This window comes from Mya arenaria, chromosome 11 (genome assembly GCF_026914265.1).
Source record: "Mya arenaria isolate MELC-2E11 chromosome 11, ASM2691426v1".
Lineage (NCBI taxonomy): Eukaryota > Metazoa > Mollusca > Bivalvia > Myida > Myidae > Mya > Mya arenaria.
In genome coordinates, this window is record NC_069132.1 from 2,270,183 (window position 1) to 2,293,543 (window position 23,361).

At 34.4% G+C, this 23,361-nt stretch overlaps 2 protein-coding genes across 2 annotated transcripts; both read left to right on the plus strand.

The window, feature by feature from the left end:
• Positions 1 to 3,980: 3,980 nt before the first annotated feature.
• On the plus strand, positions 3,981 to 15,254 carry LOC128209407 (alpha-soluble NSF attachment protein-like). The gene is made up of 8 exons (XM_052913430.1): positions 3,981 to 4,161; positions 7,473 to 7,552; positions 8,384 to 8,500; positions 8,979 to 9,025; positions 10,058 to 10,191; positions 10,844 to 10,928; positions 12,105 to 12,278; positions 13,097 to 15,254. The coding sequence occupies exons 1-8, from the start codon at positions 4,070 to 4,072 to the stop codon at positions 13,241 to 13,243; spliced, it is 876 nt and encodes a 291-aa protein (XP_052769390.1). The 5' UTR covers positions 3,981 to 4,069; the 3' UTR covers positions 13,244 to 15,254.
• A 1,290-nt stretch (positions 15,255 to 16,544) lies between these two features.
• Positions 16,545 to 23,181, plus strand: LOC128207440 (uncharacterized). The gene is made up of 11 exons (XM_052910360.1): positions 16,545 to 16,645; positions 16,964 to 17,052; positions 17,896 to 17,950; positions 18,584 to 18,965; positions 19,346 to 19,434; positions 19,774 to 20,008; positions 20,326 to 20,570; positions 20,834 to 20,960; positions 22,038 to 22,168; positions 22,447 to 22,862; positions 22,991 to 23,181. Exons 4-11 carry the CDS (start codon positions 18,647 to 18,649, stop codon positions 23,034 to 23,036), a joined length of 1,608 nt encoding a protein of 535 aa, XP_052766320.1. The 5' UTR covers positions 16,545 to 16,645; positions 16,964 to 17,052; positions 17,896 to 17,950; positions 18,584 to 18,646; the 3' UTR covers positions 23,037 to 23,181.
• The last annotated feature ends 180 nt before the right edge of the window (positions 23,182 to 23,361 follow it).

The following is a 23,361-nucleotide window of genomic DNA, read 5'->3' on the forward strand; positions in this document are numbered from 1 at the left end:
TGGAGAATGGTGTTAAAGTTATCTTCTGTATAAGTATTTAAGGTTTTAAACTACATATTAAAAAGCAATTAAAATTAAAATTAATTTTTTTTTTTAGGCCTAACAAGAGCTGTTACAGAGCCAAGTGCCCTCGACTTATGCTGCTTATTAATTTAAGGATTGAAAAGTTTAGTGAATCATGCATGGATCAGATAAGACTACAGGCAAAACCTTAAACAGAATTTCTAAGTGGAAAAATTATAGGCAATAATTTGTATTATATTCAAGATAGAGTTATCTAACTTGACTAATCAAGAAGGTTGGATAGTTGGGAACACATGTCTTAAGTTTCAATGCAATACATGATGTATTTGGTGAGATTATGACATAAAGATGCTGACATGTACATGCAAAACCTTTACCATGCCATGGTGTGACACAGATGCTAGGGTGAGTAGTATACATGTAGCTCTCCTTATTCTCCGAATAGTGAAGCTAAAAATCATGTCATATACCTTTGACAAAATATGTCCCGCCTCCAATAAAAAACCCAGCTAACAGGGCGTTCCAAATCCCATCTCTTACACAAGGCCTTTGTGGCAAGGATCCAACTTGATTGTGCACACTTTCCCTCTGAAAACATACACAAAACTTCAGTTACACACACTGTCAATATTGCCCATACATGCCACATTCTGAAATAAATCATACCACTAAGATCAACATACATGTTTTAAAACCCCATAAGTTATATTTATGCTTTTATCAAATGTAAAATATTTTAATAAACAAAGATAGAAAGATAACACAGAAAAAGTAACATTCAAACTTTGTACCTCTTGGTCTGTACACAGTGACCTTATCGCTCATGCCACTGGGGGCATATACCAAAATAGTTTATTGCATATAAACAGACTTTATACTTGCCACAGAATTTGACAACATTTAAAAAAAGAAAAAGATTGTTTTAATTTTAGGTTATATTTCAATACAAAGCCATCATTTTGCCAACATTTATGCTGTAATTATAGGGTAATGAGCAGTATTCAGGAGTCTTTAGTTAATATACCCTGGCTCTGTTCACTATTTTTTAATTTGGAAATGAACTAACCAAAGCCTAGAATGGACCTATAATAACATGGAGATTTTCAAAAACACATTCCTTAGTGTAAGTGATTGAAATCTGATGGTTGTGTTTTAAAAGAAAGTAATAAAAAAAAACGCATTACAGGAGCCTCTATGACCAGTGATAAGTAAATTTAGCACCAGCATGAAAAAATACCACAATTTTTCCAAGAACAAAATTACTGCAGCAATGCTGTTGCAGATACTGATTGCTGATTAGCCAGTCGGGGCTTTGACTCCCCCCACCTTTCAGCTGATTGGTAATTGTGACAAGCTTAGACAATTACCCATTTATGACTCTACATATCTGATCTTCAAATAGAACAGGTTTTAAAGGGTTTGCGGAAACAGTTCTCATTTCCTGTGCATGGTCCTCAATACATGTGTGTCTTACAGGACATGTATGACGATGTGAATTATTGTCACTTGTAGCCAGCGTTCAAAAGTTGTATGACCTGTCGCCTGTATTGGCCTAATAAGGCATGTTGAAGCAAATTTAAGGGTGTCAGGATGTCTACAGTCGTCATAATATCAAACACAGAAACATCTTTTTCATCATTTTTATACATATCTACAATATAATGTCGATTTAATTATTTTTACTAGCGTTAAACATATATTATTTGCTATTTTCGTAAGTGTTTTGTTGTTTTCATAAGAGTTTTCGTCACCTCATATTCATTATTTGAATAAATGTTGATTTTGTCGTCATGATATCCAACCAAGAAACATACTTTCATCGTATTTATACATATCTACAATATCAGTTTGATTTAAATGTTTCAACTAGCGCAACACGTATTTCATTTGCTATTTTGGTAGACAAATGTTATTTTCGCGAAAATAGGCTATTTTAGCTATCTAGCTATACAGCTGTTAGGAGTCGGGTCAAAAAGGCCCAGTACAAGAAAGGGCCGGTCTAGAAAGGTCTGGTCCAGAAAGGCCTACATTTAAATAAAAGGAAATACCTGTATTGTGTTTGAGGGTGTGGTACTTTGATATTTGTCTTTAATGAGGTGATAATTATCGTTTCACATTATCAGTTGCGGTGTGTCTTTGATATTTCACGGTAAGTAGTGTTAGGCAGAAGAAGGGTGAAAAAGATATATTCATACTATGTATGTGTGACATCTTTAATAATATACTCAAAATAGAGTAAATCAAGTTCAAATGTATAAATTAAAGAACTATGTTCCAGATGAGTTTATTAGTCCTACATATGTCTTTAGTAATGAGTTTTCCGTGCATATTGTGTTCTAAGGAAGTAAGGCCGCGACAGCATGCTGTGGAATGTGATACCTGCCATCGCTGGCAACACCGCATTTGCGGAACAGGTAAGACTTTGAGATAATACATATTGTAAAACCTGTTGGACAATTTATGAGGAATTTGAGAAGTGGTGGATCAATTTTATTTTTTAAGTAACTTGTATATTGGAAGTCAGAATATTGCAGTAAAAGGCTTAATATACAGGCTTTAACGGTATACGTCGTTTATAAATTGCCAATCTATGTATAGCCGAACAGGTATATTGCGTTCAATTTTTATGAAGCATGTAAAAAATCACTTTTCACTTAAATGTAGATATATCATGAAAAGACGTATGTAATGTAGAGAAATATTACAAAGTTCTGTATTTGGTATTGTTTATTGGGTGTTTATTATAAGTCCCTATGACATGTATGCCATAGGGTCCATTGACACGCATTTCACACATTTCAGTAAAGGTGTTAATGTTTGACTGTATGGTATATATGGTCACCTTGGAGATATGTGGTAAGTAATACACAAAACAACATGTTTTAGAAAATAGAAATTTTGATAATGTATTTTAATCTCGTGTTTTCAATTCACGAAAATGTTTTATTCAGGAATTTCCCTTGCTATGTATCGGGAGGCGACAAATAATGAGGCGGGGTTGACTTTTGTGTGCCGTCTGTGTCTGCAGCCATCCACTACAGTTGAAGATGAAGATGCCTACATGCCGACGCTAGAACGGACGGTGAGTTAAATATATAGCGAAAAAAAATTAAATAAAATATTTTAAAATTTTTATATATAGGGATAAATGGCCGGCAATGACAATTGCGGAAGAAGTTCTTCTCGAGCACCGTGACCCAGATGACGTGGCATGTCCAAAGAAATCTTTGTTTAAGCGGGCTGCCTGGCTGGCTGTCAGGGAGGTATTTCCTGGAAAGATGATGAAAGGGTGTGCCTTTCATTGGTCCCAGGCGGTTTGGCGGCATGTACAGAGCATGGGGCTAGCTGAGACTTATCGTCATAGAGTCGGCGTATTCAACTTCGAAGGATGCTGTGGCCCTACATATATTTTCTATATTTCCAGGGTGGCACAACTGTCTTAATCAGAAAGTCGGAGGGAGTGGACTGGGATTCTACGTACAGACTCGTGCCAGTTCTTCGCCGAGAGGCCGAGCTCGTGCAGATGTCTGTAGAGTCGGAGGTCTTGAAATGAATATCCATAATGTATATTGTATGTTTTTTTTATGTTTTAACTACACTTTTGTTCATATATTATAATAACATCGAATGACATTCAAAAAATGATTCATGTAAATTGTAATACCCTTGATTATACAAACAAATCTTGAAATCTTGAGCTAAAACTGTTTCACTTTATAAGCCCTGGTGGACCTAATGGTCTGGAGTGACATGTACTGAATATGACCTATAAAGCATATGAGTGGAACATACAACTAAATCAGTGAAGCGCAGTTCTCCATCAGCTGGCATTTTTTTTTAGACATGGACTTTAGGTAGCACACAACACTTTTCAATTTTATTTTTTGTTTACTGTTACTTAGGTGCGGTACTAAAATATCTTTGTTTGTTAAAATTGCATCAGGAAATAGCTACTACGCATGTGCAACAGTTTGTAAATAATGAGGTGGTTTTAGTGACATGTCATATTTATTTTAAATCCAAACAATATTTCACCATATTAACAATGGCAGACAACGAGCAAAAAGCTTCTCAATATATGGAGGAAGCGGAAAAGAAGTTGAAATCTTCCAAAAGTTTTTTTGGTTCAATGTTTGGGTAGGTAAATGGTAAAAACTTAAATGAGCGGATGATTCCCACAGTCACAGTAATGCTGACAGTGCTGTGCAGTGATTCTGTCAGCAGTTTATTAAAATATGACCATATACACAAGGCACCAATCTATGTGTCACATCTTGAAAATCTGCCGACAGCTGAAATGTATTCTTTAACATTTATAACATATTGATCATACATGTACTTAATACATTAATGTATTAACAGATTCTTCACCATTTTTTGTTTGGGCGACTCTATGCGTTCAAAGTATACTTTGTCGTTACCATGCCAAATCCTAGAATATCTTGTGGAGTGATGACACACCTGCTTTTAATGCACCAGTCATTTGTAACCACAGCCCCTCCAGGTCCTGGGAATAGCAGGGACTTTGACTTTCGGTCCAGCCAAGCCCTGGTTAGATCCCGGTTCTGCGGAGACAATCTGTTGGTAAAATTCCCCGCCAAATGCCCCCGCACCCCAAGAACGCCTAGGTAAGGCCCTTTCCCCGCTGTATTTGGCACAAAGACAAAATCACCACATTCACCCGATACTGCGGGGCCACCAGAAAGGTAAAAACACTGCTCATTTCCCCGACTATCCCCGGTATACCCCCGGACAGGGGGGAGAGGGGTGGTTACAATTGACTGGTGCATAATTGAAAAGAGAACGTCGGTATCAAAAGAATTAAAATGATAGATGAAAGATGCTGATCTGCAGTTCTACATTGAATACTATTGTAAATAGAGAAGGTTTTGGATACTTATAGTATATGTAAGATTTTAGCAATTTATAACAAAAATGGAGTGACCGCACTGAGGCCGCAGGCAGAGAAAGATTGCATCATTTTCTGAAGAACACCAAATTGGACTCTTAAATTTATCAATGTTTGTACATATTTGACTCACTTGCTCCACACTCCATGCAGTCATGTGGTTACCACATGGAGTAGGGAGCTTGTGAATCAAATATGTTGATTTATTTAAGATTTAACTACTGGGCAATTTAAAAAGTTAAATTGCCCAGTAGTTAAATCTTAATTATATCAGTAAATGAATGTCATGCCATGATAAATTGCCACATTTTTTGAATATTTCATAAAAGAAATTAGATTTATTCTGGTTGTACAAAAAGGAAAAAGCACTGAAAAAATGAATGTTTACTGTGACAGTATTTTTTATATTTGAAATTAACAAAATGTAGATATTAGGATTAATGTTATAACCTTGGTACATTTGCATCATACAGTTACTTGGATGACATCGTTAATTTTGTCATTCATAATGTTGTTATGCTCTTTTCAATTACACTATTCTGATCTTTTACATATTAGAATGAATACCAAAAAGCACATTTTGTTACTAAATTGTGCTTGCTTGGTTGCTTGTTAGAAAGAAAATAATAACAGAAGTAGACTTGGTTGTACCTCTAATGTGAATGCTCAATATTCATTTGAACATTTTCACAAAAATATTTAAAATGTGAACTGAATATTTGTCAATATAATTCAATAGCTGATTAGACATCTGACACTCATGACAATGGCACCCTTAGTTGTCAGTTAAAGTGAATTGCTCATGTGCAGAGGAAGCAGCAAATTATGTATAACAGAGGACATACCAATCATGTAATCCTACAATATACAGTCTACAAAAATAAATGTTTGTATTCTCTGTCAAATCTGCTCTACATTATATGGTGCTGAAGTAAATGGGATATATCCTTGATTGTCATTGGCCCACAAATATGTCCGAACACCAAAATTGAATGTACTGTAGTTTGAGCCCCAGACAGGCTATATATTTAACTCCTTCTTATTTTTTTTGTGATATTTCTGCTTGTCCCCCGGTGTCGTTTTAGGTTTAAGGGCCAGATGGCAGTTTCTCTTATAACTCCAATACCCTTCTTTCAATTCACTTAATACTTCGTACAGATGTTCAGGACTATCACACGTGAGGTAACATACATGTAACTCCATATTTTCTTGAATAAAAGTTATGATCCCTGATTGGCTCACGATCTGAGGTTTAAGTTTAAGGGCGTATTGTGTCGGGTCTAAGTTTTAAGGCAAGTTGGGATCTTCACTAATTACTTCAGTTCTATGTATACCCTCCATTTAATTGACATAATAATACTTAACACAGTTGTGTAAGGCTACACACAATTTAAGGTTACATAAGTCCATATGGACTTAATCCAAATTATGGCCCTTGATCAACTTAAAAAGTTTGGTTCAAGTTGTTTCTTACTCTTTTGTACTTTTTATTTTATTGCTTTTGACAGGCACATTTTTATATTTTTAACCAGGTTCTAGAAAGTAAAACCTGGTTATTAGAATGACATATACCATTGTGCACGCCTTCCCAAGATAGGAGGGCAGTGTCAAACTCACCTATAATATCAAATAATTTAAGTTAGGTTTGACATATAGTGACCAAACTTGGAATATAGGAAGAATTTATGGTGACCTTTCATAGGATTGCATCTGGGGCCCCTTAGATAAAGGTCAAGGTCACTGATACTAAAAAAGAAAGAATTGTTGGTACTGAATGACTAGTTAGGGTTGACATATTGCGACCAAACTTGGTATATAGAAAGAGTTAACAGAGACTTTTCATAGGACTGTGTTTGAAGCCCCTAGAGTCATGGTCAAGGTCACTGTTACAACAAATAGAAAAATGGCTAGTACTGAATAAGTTTATGGAGACTTTTTATGGGATTGCATTTGGGGCCCTAGGATCAAGGTTTATGTTACAAAAAATATAGAAAAGCTGGTACTCAATGTATAAATGAGTACGGGTTGTTATAATGCGAACATACTTTGTATATAGGAAAAGTTTATTGAGCCCTTTCTTGGGATTATGTTTAGGGCCCCTAGGGTAAAGGTCTATGTTAACTTACTAATAATAGATTACCATTTGGTACTGAATAAATTTAATAATGGTGACATATTGTGACCAAACTTGGTATGTAGGATTCATGAGTTTATGGAGGACTGCCATAGGATTGCATGCGGGGCCCCTAGGGTCACGGTCACTGTTACTAAAAAAAAGAAAAAACAGTTGAAACTGAATATCACAACGAAGGCTTATATTCTTTTGTCAGTCATTGAAAATCTGTTTGTTTTTTTGCATTGTGGAATTTTTTGTTTACTTTTAAATTTGACTTTTTTATTGCTTATGACAGGCATATATATATATATAAAATCATTATTGTATTCATTTCTAAGACGAAGCGGCGAAAAGGTGAACGGGATGTCCTACTTCAGCACTTGTTTTTTGTCTCATCACCAAACATTACTCTTTTTCTTTCAGTGGGTCCACGAAGGTAGAGGATGCTGCAGATCTGTATGTACGAGCAGCAAACTCCTTCAAAATGGCAAAGAAATGGCCAGGTTGAGATTGGTTGACACAAATGCATTTATTGGTTTAACATCTTTGTTGTTTTTGAGATTCATACTACAATACCAGTATACATTCATATTTTTATCTTTAGCGCGAATGTCTGTCCGTATGTCTGTCTGTTTGTCACACTTTCGTGTTCAATCCCTATCTTTCATCAAATGTAACATGTTCACCACATGGTGATGACGTGCATAACCTGCATTCCAGGCATGCTGGGTCAAGATCACAATCCAATGTCAAAGCTTTGAGTCATAGATTTTGGGTCTGCTCCATATCTCATTAATATGCTATGAACGATTTTCATGACTTTTTTCATGAAACTTATATAAAATGTTCACCGCATCGAGATGACATACAGAACCCACATAACAGACTTGCTGGCTCATGGTCAGGGTCACAGTTAAAGGTTCGAGTCATAGATTTCATGTCCGCTTTGTAACTCCAAACCCGTTCAAGGATTTTCATGAAACTTGGGTAAAATGTTGACAACATAACATGAAGAACCCACACTCCAGATTTGCCAAGGCTGTTCAAGGTCAAGGTTTAAGTTCAAAGGTTTGAGCCACAGATTTAATGTCAGCTGCCTATCTCCAAAAGACCATGAAGGAAAGTTATAGTCACCTCATTGACACAGCACCCACAGTCCACTCCATCTGTCTCAATGTCAAATGTCATGGGTTTAAACTGGTCATATCATTTGGTTAACCAATACCGTAAATTCCAGTAAAGCATGTGACTAATCTTTTTATTGATTTAAGACTGTTAATGTAAAACATTGATTAACCAATTAATTGATACACATTTAAATTGTTCTGTTTTAGGTGCTGGTGAATGTTTCTGCCGTGCATCAGAGCTGCAGCTGCAACTAGGTAGTAAACATGAGGCAGCCACACACTATGTAGATGCCGGTGGAGCATACAAGAAGGCAGACCCTCAAGGTAAACTAATTGTTGACAAAAATATTTTGAGATTTCTCTAGGGGTTTCTGCAATGCAACTGATATCAAAATAAGAACTTTGGAAGAAATAGTCCGAAATTCTACACTAGTACTAAAAAGAATAAATCATGAAACCTTGATATTTAAATGAATAAGCCTTTAAACATTCTACCAGTGCAGGACCTGTGGGCTTGTGCTAATTTCCACCACTGATGCAATATCTTCTTCGTTTTATTCTCAAATTGTGATAACTGCCATTTAGGTGCCTATCATACAATGTATATAGTTTGGTGCCCTATTTCCATTAATTCCAATTACATTTTCAATGAAGATCAATTATATAGTTTGGTAACCTATTTCCATCAAGTCCAATTGTACCAATTGACATTATTGAATGTTTAACTACAAAAAAATATGCCAAGATTCCCATGTAACATCTGCTCTGATATTTGTTGAATGGAAACTTTTTTGTTTTCTAGAGGCAGTAAACTGCTTAGGAAAAGCAATAGAAATATACACAGATATGGTAAGATATCATTATTATATTAACAAGAACAGATATATACACTGGAAACTCACTAAACCGGATCTCCACAAAACCGGAATCCTCGGGATACCGGACTTTTTTCAGAGTCCCGGTTTTACCCTTCTATTTTCAATGTAAAAAAATCCCTACAAAACCGGAATTCCGGATACCGAACAAAAAATCGAATAATAATTTGTTAGCTGTCAACGTAATTGTACCTCACAAAACCGGACGTTTATTTGTTCAAACATGTCAAAATAATTGTGTGTATTAGGAACTCGCGAATCGCGTGTCACTTTGTTTTGACAGTCGGTGCGTCGTTAAATATTACACCTGTGATGTTGTGTTAACTCAATAATCGATAATGATGATTGCGCTGTGGATTGACTGTCGCGGGATAATCAAACGATAATCAAACTTGTGAAAAGAAAATTGATTGAAACATTAATTTGTTTGTTGTAGAAAATAAAGAACTAGAAACGGTTATTTAGTGATCATTTTGGAGGGTTGTTTTATCTAAAGACTTCTATGATTGAATCAAATTAGAGCGGTGCGTTAATTAAACTATCAAACATACTAAACAAGCATTAAATTATGCGAATTGTTTTATTTCAAGACTTGGAAAAAAGATGATTATAAAAACGCAGAAATGTTTAATTATGCTTATCACTTTTGCAAGTGTTTTAATCATGTCTCAACCTCCGTCTAAACGTCGGAGAATTGAACTGTCCCTAGAGGACAAAAGCCTTTAAAGGTTAACCCAGTTAATATTTTGAGTAAACTTGCTCCGTACATCAAATCCTCACTAAACTGGATTCCTTACTAAACTGGAAATTTTGCCCAGTCCGGACCTTGTCCGGTTTAGTGAGTTTCCACTGTATATAGCTTATAGTTGAAGTTTTTTGTACAATAAAAACAATGATATTTAATTTAAGTTGAATTTTTGATAAATGAAAAATTGACATGAAGTACATATAAGTACTTAATAAAAACTTGCTGGAAAATCTTATGATATACCTTGTCATTGTTAAGGGTCGGTTCACCATTGCTGCAAAGCATCATGTTTCGATAGCAGAGATTTATGAGAATGAACTTGCTGATATGGACAAGGCCATCTCCAGCTACCAGCAGGCTGCAGACTACTATAAAGGGGAGGAGTCAAACAGGTACCACAGTAGGATGTAATGGTGTTATGTAACCCACACTTCTAAATACCTTCTTTTGTCATTCTCTCATCTCTGCGAGTCATGTTTTTGCATTTGCATCAGTTTTAGTCTGACTATTCAAATAATAAGAAGGGATATTTAACTCCTGTGGCGACTCTTTTTCAGCAAGTTGGGTTATTATTCATATTTTAAAACATGTTCATTTAATTGACTTGATACTGCACACAGATGTTCAGGGTTATCAGACAATTAAGTTTGACAACTCTTTATGATCTTCAACAAAACAATTATTCCCTGATTGACAAGTTTTTCAGCATGTTGTGTCTTATGATCAATCTCAAAAATTGTTTATGCAATTGTCATTATATTTGAACAAAGTGTTGAGGGCACTCAGAAAGTTATTTAAATCTAATTGAATCTCAGAACAAGTTATGGCCCTTGATTGAACGAGTAAGGTTTGGTTTAAGTTTTTCGGCAAGTGAGCACTTGGTCATATCTCAAAATTTGTTCATGCGATTGACATAATGCCTCACCTTTGTGTTTAGAGCCATTAGACAATTTAGATTCCGAAACCTATAATTATAAGTGTTAGTGTTAAAGCTGGCATAGATATCAGAATATTTACACAATTTATGCTGTTTTATAATTTCAGTTCAGCTAATAAATGTCTGCTGAAGGTAGCCCAGTATGCAGCTCAGCTCGAGAGATATGACCAGGCTATACAAATATATGAGGAGGTAAATCATAAATATTCAGCTCATTTGATTTTTGAAAATGACAAATTAAGGTATAGCTATAGCCTTTGTGTCAATGTCATCACCGTCAAAGACATCATTGTCAACATTGCCATTTAGCCTGTATATACACAAAGCCTAATCGTAAGAAAAAAAGTAGGTTTTATCGTAGCCTTTGTGTCATGGTCATCACCGTCAAAGACATCATTGTCAAAATTGCCATTTAGCCTGTATATACACAAAGTCTAATCGTAAGAAAAAAAGTAGGTTCTAATTCGGACATTGAAAAAAATAACACGGCGAACAATATCCAATATATATGCATTATATAGTCAGTAAAATGTGTCTCCTGCGCTCTACCACGTGTTTGGACCAATTACAAGTGTCTGCCTATTAAAAGATATCTCCCAATTAGAAGATATTGAGTGTTCATTGAACGGAAACAAAGCAGATAGTCACGTTAATCTGATGGTTATGATCTTGTCACTTTCATTGGAGTGTTAGGGTAGGTCCAATAGGCAAGCCATCAATCAGTTTGTAACTTTTAAACAATTTTCTGTTCCTGAAATCAGTCGGTTGTGGTCGAAATCAGTCCAGACTGATAAATAGTCCATTTTATGAAGCCCTGGTCAACAACATCTGGGTCAATGTGTAAGAACTTAAACCCTGGCTCCAACTTAAAACCTTAGATACTCAATTAAAACTTGGTACACATGGTGCCAGAGACAAGATCTCTTGCTTTAATAATAAATTAGCTAATAATGTCCATTGTTTGCCTGAAAACAAAAATCATCAACAGAAAAGCATTGGCATTTGCTCTGCATAGCTCTTATTCTGGTTGATGCTTTTATACAGTGCATCAGTTAAAGCGTTTGCCGCAGCAACGTTAGATTTAACATGATGCCAAACCACTCTGATATAGATATTACAAATGGAGGAAACCCTGGACTAACAAATCACATTGATTCATTATATTTTCATGTTTAACAGTGTGCAAGTGCACCGCACATGGCAGTTATTACCAGATTTAAGCGTCCTATCAATTGAATATGCTCATAAAACTATTTTGTAAAAAACTGACCAAAACATGTCTTATTAGTTTGCCTGAAAACTCACTCAAGGGTCCAAAAAGTACTAAAGAATAATCCCTTAATGACAGGGTATTACTGTGTATTTCAGATTGCAATGTCTTGTATGGACAGTTCACTGCTCAAGTACAGTGCAAAGGACCATTTTTTCCGCGCGGCAGTGAGCCACCTATGTGTGGACACGCTTAACTGTCAACAGGCCCTGCAGAGATATGAGGAACTCTTTCCACAGTTCGCTGACGCGCGCGAGTGTAAACTGCTCAAGGTAAGTAACGGGACTGCCCATTTTGTACATTATCAACTAGTATAAAACATTTTTATAAAAAAACTTACGCATGGTTTCTCTTTTTAGCATGCACATTTTATTGGATTGATATTTATGCATTTGCTGATCTATGAAATTAATAAGAGATCCATCATAAGTGTTCTCATGTTTGTTGAGTCTGATAGTAGATTGAACTGCAGATTAATGAGTATAACTTTTGAATAAAACACTTGCCTTGTTCAAAATGTTGTTTTACATATCAAAAGGACAATGGCAAGTGACAAACTTCACGTTCAGGCTTCATGCCTTCTGCAATTAATATGAAAAGTAACACGTTTAAATTATACTATATAAAATGTTATAAACAGTACATCTTTGGGATAAAGCTGCACTCTCACAGGTTGAACGTTTTGACAACTTTCTTATTTTTTGACTTGGAACGTGCCAATTTTTGTGAAAATCCATAGAAACCAGTTATATATGACTGCTGACAAAAAATTAGATTGCTGATTTTTGTATTTTATATTTAAATTCAAAAATTGATATTTTATGCATTTTTCTTAAACCGTTAGTTATGGTTTAAGCCATAAAACATTAATTTTCGAACAGAAATATGAAAATGTACGATCTGATCTTTTGTCAGCAATCTTTTATCATTGGTTTGCAGATATTTACGCAAAAAATTTCTCTTTCCAAGACAAAAAAATAAAAAAGTTGTCAAACGGTAAATCTGTGAGAGTGCAGCTTTAAAGTATGGCATGAAAACTGCAAATAGTTTGTTGTTCCCTGTTTAATGTAATCCTTCTATTTCCGTACAGAGCCTGGTACAGGCGTGTGAAGACGAAGATGCTGATGCGTTCACGGACGCCATCAAGGAGTATGATTCCATCTCCCGTCTTGACCAATGGACAACCACTATGCTGCTACGTGTCAAGAAAAGAATTAACCAAGATGACCTCAAATAAAACGGGAAATGTAGCACAAAGTGTTGTAGGACTTTTATTAATTGTAAACATTTTGCTGCCCTCAGATGTGGGAATCTTGTTGGCTAGTCCAGTGTTGAAAATAAATAGCTATCTACTACATGTTAGCGGTGTCAGTTACTAGCAGTTATGGTTTAAGATAAACCTCTATTCAAGCCAAATATAATATTCTTTCAATATTTATGTTTTGTTAACTTATGGCTGCCAGTTAGGTATTTAAAAACTGGTGCATGGTCCCAAGACAATTAACACGACACTTGTTCTCATTTATCATTCAATTGACCAATTAAGTGATTCAATTTTGTCAATACATAATAGCATGTGTATGTGTAATACAATGTGTTATGTTGACCCATCTGACAAACAATCTCCAACAATTAACCAGGTGCACAGAAGCTCCCATTTGTGTCTAGTAAATTGTTTCAATCTATATGATTGGAGTAAATTTTGTATGGGCTAGTAACAAGATGTGCAATATATTTATACTATACTAGTAAGTAAATTAACTTTAATGTTAAAGTTGATATTTTTATTGTGAAAAGTTAGCATTTTGAATTCAGAATTTGAGTTGCTGAGAATGGAATGCAAGTTGAGACTAATAAAGGGAATATCCATAGGTCCAAACATACATAGTCACTGTCAGAATTTTTTTGTTTATGAAAGATTTGTTTTCGTCTTTTTGTTTACACTATCATGTATGCGTATAATGCTAAGATTAAATCACCTTTTTTACATTCCAGCATGTAGAATAGAAGTTCAAATGTAAATTAACACTGCATTTCTGTGTTAACTATCTGAATTGTTCTTTTTAATAATCTGGAAAGTAAAATCAGTTCTAACATTATTCTCACAAATAGGCATGCCATTTTATGGTTTCACAGCTGAATTGTGCTACAAATAATAAAGAAAATGATTCATGTAGATTTTACTAAATAATACCAACATATATAAAAATAATATTGATTAGAAAATCAGAATTTAATTTTTGTAATCTTGTTGCGTGCAAAATACTGTAAATTGTGTTATCATGTGTGCAAATGATTAACTACTATGCCTTCAGCAGAAATTTACACATGTATATTTAAATTACAGTTAAAAGCATTTAGAAATGGTTGTAGATGGCCGAAAATTGAATATATTTTGATAAGGTTCAGTTCTTTAATGTTTTTATCCAAGATATTGTATGGTATGTAAATCATGGCTGTTTGAGGTCTACAGCTGTCCGAGATCTACGCCCCTACTGGTATGGTACATGTATGGTCCCTCTGTTTGGACTACATGTTGGTAGTACAGCTTTCAAGAATTGTCATTATGCTATGTCGATGGTGTTTCACTGAGCTTTTCATAGAGTCTGCTTGTGAACCAAATACTGAGACTCTTTGTTGCAAGTAATTTATAAATTGAATGGTCCATATATAAGCCATATTGCTACAGTTTGCAAGAGACTGATGAATGTTTGCCAAGTTTAACTATCATTTGTCGCTATTGAATTGTTGTGATTTTTTTCAATAGATTTCAAGAAACCTTGAAATCCTCCCTTTCTTACTTTTTTGTGTGACTTGTAACATATTGTTGTATAGATTGAAGAAAGCATTTTGGTTGAATAATACTCACTAGAACAGATTAACATCAATGAAATGACAACACAGTATAAGGTTTTATGCTAATTTTTGTAATAAACGACCTTTAAAAAAAAGTAACCTGTACATTTTTGAAAAAATAAATTTGGTGAAAGCTCAAAACAAATATACATTTTGACAACTTTTCTGTTATAACAGGTGAAAATGGAATTTGATTTTGCACCCTAATCAACATATCTTCTTAATACCGGTACATGTATTTTTAAGCATTTGGCCATATGCTCTTCCAACTGTTCGTCTTCTTCATTGCTAATTGTTCATTTTTTACCCTTTTCATATATTATTACATATATATTGTATGTTTTGTTATGCAAATTATTTCACATTTACTTTGAATAAATGTTAGAGTGGTATTTAGAGTTTGTTTTAGTAGATTGCATTGTCAGGTGATTATCTGTATTTGTGTGCTCATTTGTACAAGTCCAGCTTTTCCTGGGTGTCTTGTCTGCCCTTAGGGGTAGGTTGCCCTTGACCAGTAGATGATTGTTATTGCTTGCTTTTGGGGTCAGTAAGTAGAAGGTAAAATCATCATCAACGGTGTTAAAAAATCTTTGTCAAAACAGTTTGATCTAGAACCATGCACTTTAGGGGTAGGTTGCCGTTGACCAGTAGATGAAAGTGATTCCTGTTAGTTGTTAAAGATCACCTTCAATGATCTGTTAAAACTTTATCTGCAAATAACAATGGTTTGACCAATGATCATGCACTTCCAGAGGTAGATTGCTCTGACCATTGGCGGAACTCTACTGATTTTAGTGTTTGCAGATCAGAAGTCGAGGTCACCGCAAATATTTTTCGAAAAATGCAGAATAACATTGGAACAGTTCGAACTAGGTCCGTGAAACTTCAGTGATAGATCGCCCTTGACCAGTAAGGAATCATATTGTTTTTTATGTCAGTTGTTCAAAGGTCAAGGTCACAGCCAAACCTGTTTGGAAAACTTTGTCTGCATAATATTCACTTAGGACCATGAAACTTATTTGGTAAGTTGAAGTTGGATGACCCTTATTAATTGTGGGGTCAGAACGTAATTCTTTCAAAAACACCTTCATGAAGTTTAGCAAATGTTTCTGATAAAGCAGCACTCAAGATGCATAATGCTTTACAAAATTGTTTCAACAATCTTAATGATTACTAGATGGTCAATCACAAGTTGGCTAAATACCTTATACTGAAATAAGATTTCAGTCCATTATTCTGAGAAAGCATTGTGACCTTTGAGCTAGGGTTACCAATCTTATGTGACATCCACAGTGGAAGTATGTACCATATATGCAAAGTTATCACAACATCCCGTCTGCAGGATAATGTTATAACCCAGACAATGCCTGACAAACCAATTCCTGTGTATGCCATGCCATTCATGAAACATGATGATCTGTGTAGAAGGCATTTGCTCATATATTCCACATACTAGGTTTGTTGGGAACAAATCTGATTAAAATCATATCCCCTATATTGCTGTGTCATTGAGTCTTTTGTGTAAGAAGATAGACCTAGGCTACATGTAACAGTATATTCACAATCGTTTGGTTTAAATTTATGTTTTTTAAATGTTTACAAATTTCAAAGGTGAACACTAATAATTTATACATGTACTATTATAAATTGTGTAGTTTAGTTAATTTGCTTATGTTTTTTGCAGTAAGGCAGATGGCAACAACAACTGAGGCATTGCTGCAGTTTCACAGACCTATATTGCCAGCCATTTCAGAACAACCAAACATCCCAAATGTTATTACAGGTAAGTTTTTTATCTCAAGTCCATAGAAAAAAAGATACTTTCTTTCTATTGAGAGATTAAGTGAAGAGCGACTGACTTGTTTAGCCTAACTAGATTCTTCAACAGTTTCATATAAGCAGTATTTTGTTCGAATTTATGTTATATTTTTTGTACTTAATTGAAAAAAGAATATTTTTGCTTTGTTAATGAAATGATTACCAGTTATGTTTTTATCAAAGGAAATACAACAGTGCAAATTTAGTTATTAAGTGTTACTTAATATCTAGATTTAAAAAGAAGTTTCCACAAATACAAACGTACATAGTAACTTCTTTACAGAAACATCCGACAAGCAAACGAAAGCAAGAAAGTCGCTGTTCTCCCCTGTCTCTGGACAAGCAACTGATAAAAAAGGACCCAAAGTAGAGGTAAAGAAAGGACAAATTAATTGTTGCATTGTTAAGCTTATGCAGAGACCCTTGTTTGTTTATCAAATGTTAACGACTAATTATGCAGATAATATCTGTTTGGCGTCAATATGATGGTATATTTATATAATTCTGAAATGGAAAACAAAAAAATAATTAAGTAGTTTCTTACAAGGGTCACCTGTAAAAGGCTAAAGTTCAGTTTGAAGTTGAACCCTGTTTTTTTTCTTTCAATTTTCATTACAGGTGGTCTAACTAAATATTGTATTACATGTTATTCCATATTTGGATACACTTAATGATAGAAAACAAATATACTAGCTGATTTGTTTCATAAAGTATTTAAAAACCTTTGGCAGCCAGCCTGAGAATTTCAATGCGTAATAGTAATATGTATCTTTCAATTTTTTGTACAGTATTTTGTTAGACCACACTTTAAAAAAATATTGAGTTATTAAAAATAGAAACCCTGTCTTGGTTTCTTCCTTTGATTTATTGACAATGCAAGCTAAAGATGTCAAATTTTATTTATTGAAATCTGTCATTATTATGATTTACTGACAGTATTAATTCTTTTTGGATCAGAAATGTGTACAATGATTGAACATAATGCTCACTTGCAAATAAATATTTATCTACCTATAAAAAAATAGAATGAATAACGATATTTTTTCAACCAGTAAATAACACTCTTTTATTATCCAACTTATATCTTTGAATGTATTATTTGACATCTTTAACTTAATTGCATGTTGTTTGCATGATTTGTTAGATCATTGAAGGAATAGGTAAGAGGTTGTTAATAGTTCACGTTATCTTTGTGTTATGCTATTTTCCTTGCAGAGTTTCCAGGATTTTAAAGTTCACCCTGTATCACAGAAAGAAATAACCATTGGTGGTAAGTGAAAAATCTTGTCAAGCTTGTCAAGTGAAAAATCTTGTCAGTAATTTCTTACTTGTCAAGCAAGTAATTGTTCAAGGTTAACACATACAGTATATCAAGACCCCTGACCTTCACTCATGAAGAACAAGATTCTGATGTAAATGAGGCTTTGTTTCTCATTAATTGCAACATTTCCTTTAAATTTGATTAAAACAGCTAACTTTTGTGCTGTTACATGATCCCTTTTAATTTCCAAAGAGTTCCATTCTTGTAATAAAGTAATAAATGTTGTTTTTAAAGATTTTTAGCAGGGGTGTTCACACAAATTACAGCAATTGTCTGGTTATAGGAACTGTATAATGTACAGTGTATACTGCAGATCTGAATTTTCAAGTGTATAAAAAGATACAATAACTTGTCATTGTGATAATTTAGATTTTTAAGAGTCCTTTTTCAAAGATTTAGCTTGTAATTAGTTTGTATTTTCTAATGCAATTCTTGGGAAAAATGTTGATTTACATATAAAAGTTTCTACCAAATATTTCTAAATTCAGTTAATTGTCATGCTAATACATGTAGCAAATGCTCCAACATGATATATCACATTTTTTTCCATGATATTAAAAAATCTAATTATTTGATTTATAGATAACAGTATACTATGAAAGTGGAAAGAGGACAGTTGTCATTGAAAACAAAGACCATATAAAAATGTGTAAAGTCATATTCTACCAAAAAAATGTTGAAAAGGGACTTATGGAGATTTTAGAAACAACCAGCAAAGATCAATTTGCTGCTTATGCTGCAAAGATAGTAAAGAATGAATGTGAAACTATTTGTAAACGGCACTCGGACTTCGCATTGACTGATAAAACTTATGAAGGGATAATGGAATTCTCCTGGGACCACTTATACCAAGACCTATTACTTGGAGCTCCAAACACTTTACGCATTGTGTCATCCATGGTAACCAGTAGCATCCCAATGCCAGTACCAAGCAAGGAATTTCACCATGCCCTTTTTGCAATAGGTAAGAGTATATTAGCGCACCATCTGTATGTATCCTGTCTGATTCTATAAAAGATAGTAAGACAAGATTGAAGGATAATTATAACATATGAATATGGCATCTTTTTTAAACTATTTGAAGAGATCAATCTTGATTAAAATATAATAAAATACTGTAGATGTTGCCATACAACAACAAATAATGTGTGTACTGTATTATCTTACTCTGGTAATGCAGTTTAGTTATGTTATGGCTATGCCTGAAAAGCTAATTGTATCACACATTGAGAGCTAAATCATAATGACATTGACTTGTTCTAGTTGAATTCTTTTAATTATTATTACTTGATGTAAGAAATATGTTATTATGTATGACAACTGTAAATTGTTATAATATAATAGGTATAATATTACATGGACGAAACAGGGAAGCAACTACATTGCAGTATCTGAATGGAATGGTACTTCTTCATGGAGGGTGTACACATCAGGTAAGCTAGACTTAATCACAAACATCCTGATATTTTGGCATTTGTTGATTCTATCTGGAACTATAAGCAGGATTTCAATGAAACTTGGCCAGGATGATCCCCAAGTGCTTTACTTGTGCAGCAATTGTGCTTACTAAGAATGATGAGACTAGGTCAAGGTCATGGTCACCTTTCTTTTAAGTTTTGTTTGAAAGAAGGATACTGGCTTAATTTTCTAATGTTTATGAACAAGAGTTATAATTAAGATACTCAAAAAGCTTATTCGATAGAGGGTGCCAAGATTCTCTGTGATGTCCTGTTAATGTACATGAATAAGTTAAAAGTTCCCTTGTTTTTCAGGACATGAAACGCTTGGCTAAGTTAGGTGTATGTGTCTTTCCTGAGACAGTCAGAAATAAACTGCAGTCCTGGCAAAGTAATCTTGATGAAAAACTGTTAGAAGTGAAGGAAAAATGGTGCAAGGGTGACAGTATGACATATCAACTTGTTGGCGATAACTGGGATAAAAATATAGTACCCTCTTACAGGACTTCTAAAAATTCAACACAGTCAATACATCTTTTTAACGTTATTGGTAAGATTTTTTTGTCCATTACATCAGTGAAAACTATTTTTGGTTAATCGAGTATTACAGTAACCATTAAAATATCAATTGAAACATAACGTGTATATTTTCAATGATTTTGCCAAAAAACAGAATTTTATATGTTGTGGAACTCATACTTTTAAGTAACAGAAAGAGTATGGATTCACAGTTGGCATAGCTAGAAATAACCTTTTTCGAATGACCTGATTTGCCCACCAATATATGTACAAGGCATTTATTTTGTCTGACAACTTTTAACCTCTCTTGGGCACGTAAGACATGGCACAAAATATTATACTTTCCAGGCGTCATTGACCGGATTGTAATAAAGAAGGAAGAAGGCACTCCTGTTAGGACAGTGGACAGCATGACAGCCGTTGACTTTATACCATCTGAAGGGGACATTGACAGTCTACAAAAAGAACTAACGTTCCTTGTGGCCAGATCTGTTATCCAAAATATTAAACAAATGGAAGATTTGTTTGGGAAAATTTACCCTGGCCATCTGGAGCATATCCACAGTAATGAAGCTGGAATGAAAACTTCGCAGGTAAATCTTGTGATTTAATAAGGTCATTTATTTTACATATAATCCCGTCATATATGTGGTTTTAGTTCATTTCTTTGATTAATTTAGAAAGAATTCATTTAAATACCAATTGATACATATATATTGCAAACCTTGTATTACTTTTCATTGTACTGTTGTGAAGAAACCTTAATTAACGTTGTGAAGATTTTACTTAAAGAGCATAAACATTTCTTATTATGTTTTGAAAGCATTTAAGTTAAATATCTTGTTTTTATTTACAGTATTCTCTTGGTCTTTTTGATTGTGATGAAAAGAAAACAGCAGATGTCATAAGGTTGTTGCAAAACTTGACAGAGAAATACGTTCCCAAGAAGGATGGGGAGATTGTTGAAGAAGTTTTTTTTGGAGGTTATTTCATGTATTTTTTATGCTTAAGATTTTACATAAAAGTAAAAATTGAGTAAATCAGCTATTTTAAGCCATTTTTGTGGCTTCGTTACTGATTGAAAAAAATCTTTTGCCAATATCAAAATGATATACAATAGACTATTTAAATACATTCGTCTCTTTAAAGTATGTACCTTTACTAGATATATATTATACATCTATACAGGAATCTTTTTCTAAGTGTAATTTAGTCTTAAGATGTATATGACACTGGTTTATACTTGCTTACACTTCAAAATGCCAGTCTTTATAAATTATAAGTAATACTTTCTATATCAAAAGAATAACAGTGAACAAGTTCTTTAAGCAAAAGAATATTTATGCCCCCTTTTGAAAAAAGTGGGGTATATTGTTTTGCACATGTCGGTCGGTCGGTCGGTCGGTCGGTCGGTCTGTCTGTCTGTCGGTCGGTCGGAATACCAAATGGTTTCCGATCAATAACTTGAGAACGCTTTGACCGAGGGACCTCATACTTGGTATGTGTATTGGTCATCACCAGCAGATGAACCCTATTGATTTTGAGGTCAGTGGGTCAAAGGTCAAGGTCAGTGTGACCTTTACATGAAAAACGGTTTCCGATCAATAACTTGAGAACGCTTTGACCCAGGAACCTCATACTTGGTAGGTGTATTGGTCATGACCAGCAGATGAACCCTATTGATTTTGAGGTCAGTGGGTCAAAGGTCAAGGTCAGTGTGACCTTAACATGAAAAACGGTTTCCGATCAATAACTTGAGAACGCTTTGACCCAGGGACCTCATACTAGGTAGGCTTATTGGTCATGACCAGCAGATGAACCCTATTGATTTTGAGGTCAGTGGGTCAAAGGTCAAGGTCAGTGTGACTGTAAGCTGAAAAAAGGTTTTCTGATTGTCCATATTTTATTTAAGTGTCCAAATCCTACTAACAATTTGGCTCCCAAGGGGGCATAAATGTTTCACTAACATCTCTTGTTTATTTAATACTTGACCTTTTCTATAGTATAAATTGGTGTCTAATTTTCATCAAGCATGCTAAACTTTTTATTTTATATTTAAGGAGACAGACTGACTGATGAAAAAATTCAGGTTGCTCAGCAAGCAATGAGAAATGCTGACAGTGGCTTAGAGAGGTTAGAAGGCTTCATTTCAAAGATAGAGGATTTTCATCGCTTAATGAATTTTCTGGAGGTATAGTCACGAAACATTTGTCTACTTTTCTTTTTAGTTGGTAAAACATATATCATACACTTTCAACCAATCTCAGCTGGTTTGCAAGGTGGTTCGATCCTTCAGTCAGACAGATATCTTAATACAATAATATGGATAGACTGATATAATGTAATTTGAATATGTATTACTGTCCTCTATGGTACAGGTCAAGTGTAATATATATATCCTGAAACATTTTAAATATAACTGCAGTTGATTATTGTGAGGTTAACTCATCCTTTTGCATTGTTTTATAGGCAATCCACAGGCTGTCATACAATACACAGTCTTCCAGAGATAGGGGAACTGTACATTATTACAGAAACTTACTGAATGCGCGAAATGTCAAGGGCGAAGTAAAAAACTCTTACCGGGCATATAAGCAGCTATATTACACATTGTTTGATGCCATTTGCTGTGTGCTGTTCCTTAAGAAATTTGAATTGGATAGCTGTGATTCAACTATTCCAGTACCACAAGGCATAAAAGATTGGGAAGCAGATCAACAGTTACAATGGCTAAATGACAAGTGTGGTGAAATTGTAAAAGAGATTTTTCCTCATGATTTATTTGCAGAATTGCAGAATGTGCTCGCAGATCCTGATCACGAGGAAAATTACTGGGTTAATTCTATTGAAAATGACAATTTCAAGTGCCACTTCTGTAATTCAAGGTATAAATATGTAACATCTTTGAAAATGCATGAAAAAACTAAACATCAAGTTAACATGTCTGCCAAGGTCCAAACAACAAACTCATTGCTTAGGCAAACAGATGAACTGAATGACTATCTTGTTTCAGTTTTCCGTCTAACAGCTCTTCACCAAAACTTAAACAGTGCTGTTGATATGGGTGATGGCTACAGAGTAGTAAGGAGTGCCAAATTTGAAACGCCTATATACAACAGGACCAACAAAGTTAAATATTTGATAGGAAGTGTACATCTTACAGCACTTGTGTCTGGCACATTACCGGCTCACCAATCAAAGCGCTTAATTGCAAACAGATTTATCAATATTTCAGGTGGGAAGAACAATAATTTGTCTTTGGATGAATTTGTTGAAATTTTAAACAGAGACACCAAAAATGCAACACATGGCTTTCAAACAAAAGACAGTATTGTGCAACATTCAAAAGAATTTCCCCATCTTGTTCATGCAGTTAAACATTTT

Coding starts and splice junctions, on each gene's coding strand:
- LOC128207440 (XM_052910360.1), top strand. CDS start 18,647: ATGTGTAAAGTCATATTCTACCAAAAAAATGTTGAAAAGGGACTTATG. Junction 20,571..20,833: donor CTGGAATGAAAACTTCGCAG/GTAAATCTTGTG, acceptor TTTTATTTACAG/TATTCTCTTGGTCTTTTTGA. Junction 22,169..22,446: donor GCTTAATGAATTTTCTGGAG/GTATAGTCACGA, acceptor ATTGTTTTATAG/GCAATCCACAGGCTGTCATA.
- LOC128209407 (XM_052913430.1), top strand. CDS start 4,070: ATGGCAGACAACGAGCAAAAAGCTTCTCAATATATGGAGGAAGCGGAA. Junction 4,162..7,472: donor TTTTTTGGTTCAATGTTTGG/GTAGGTAAATGG, acceptor TTTTTCTTTCAG/TGGGTCCACGAAGGTAGAGG. Junction 10,929..12,104: donor CTATACAAATATATGAGGAG/GTAAATCATAAA, acceptor TGTGTATTTCAG/ATTGCAATGTCTTGTATGGA.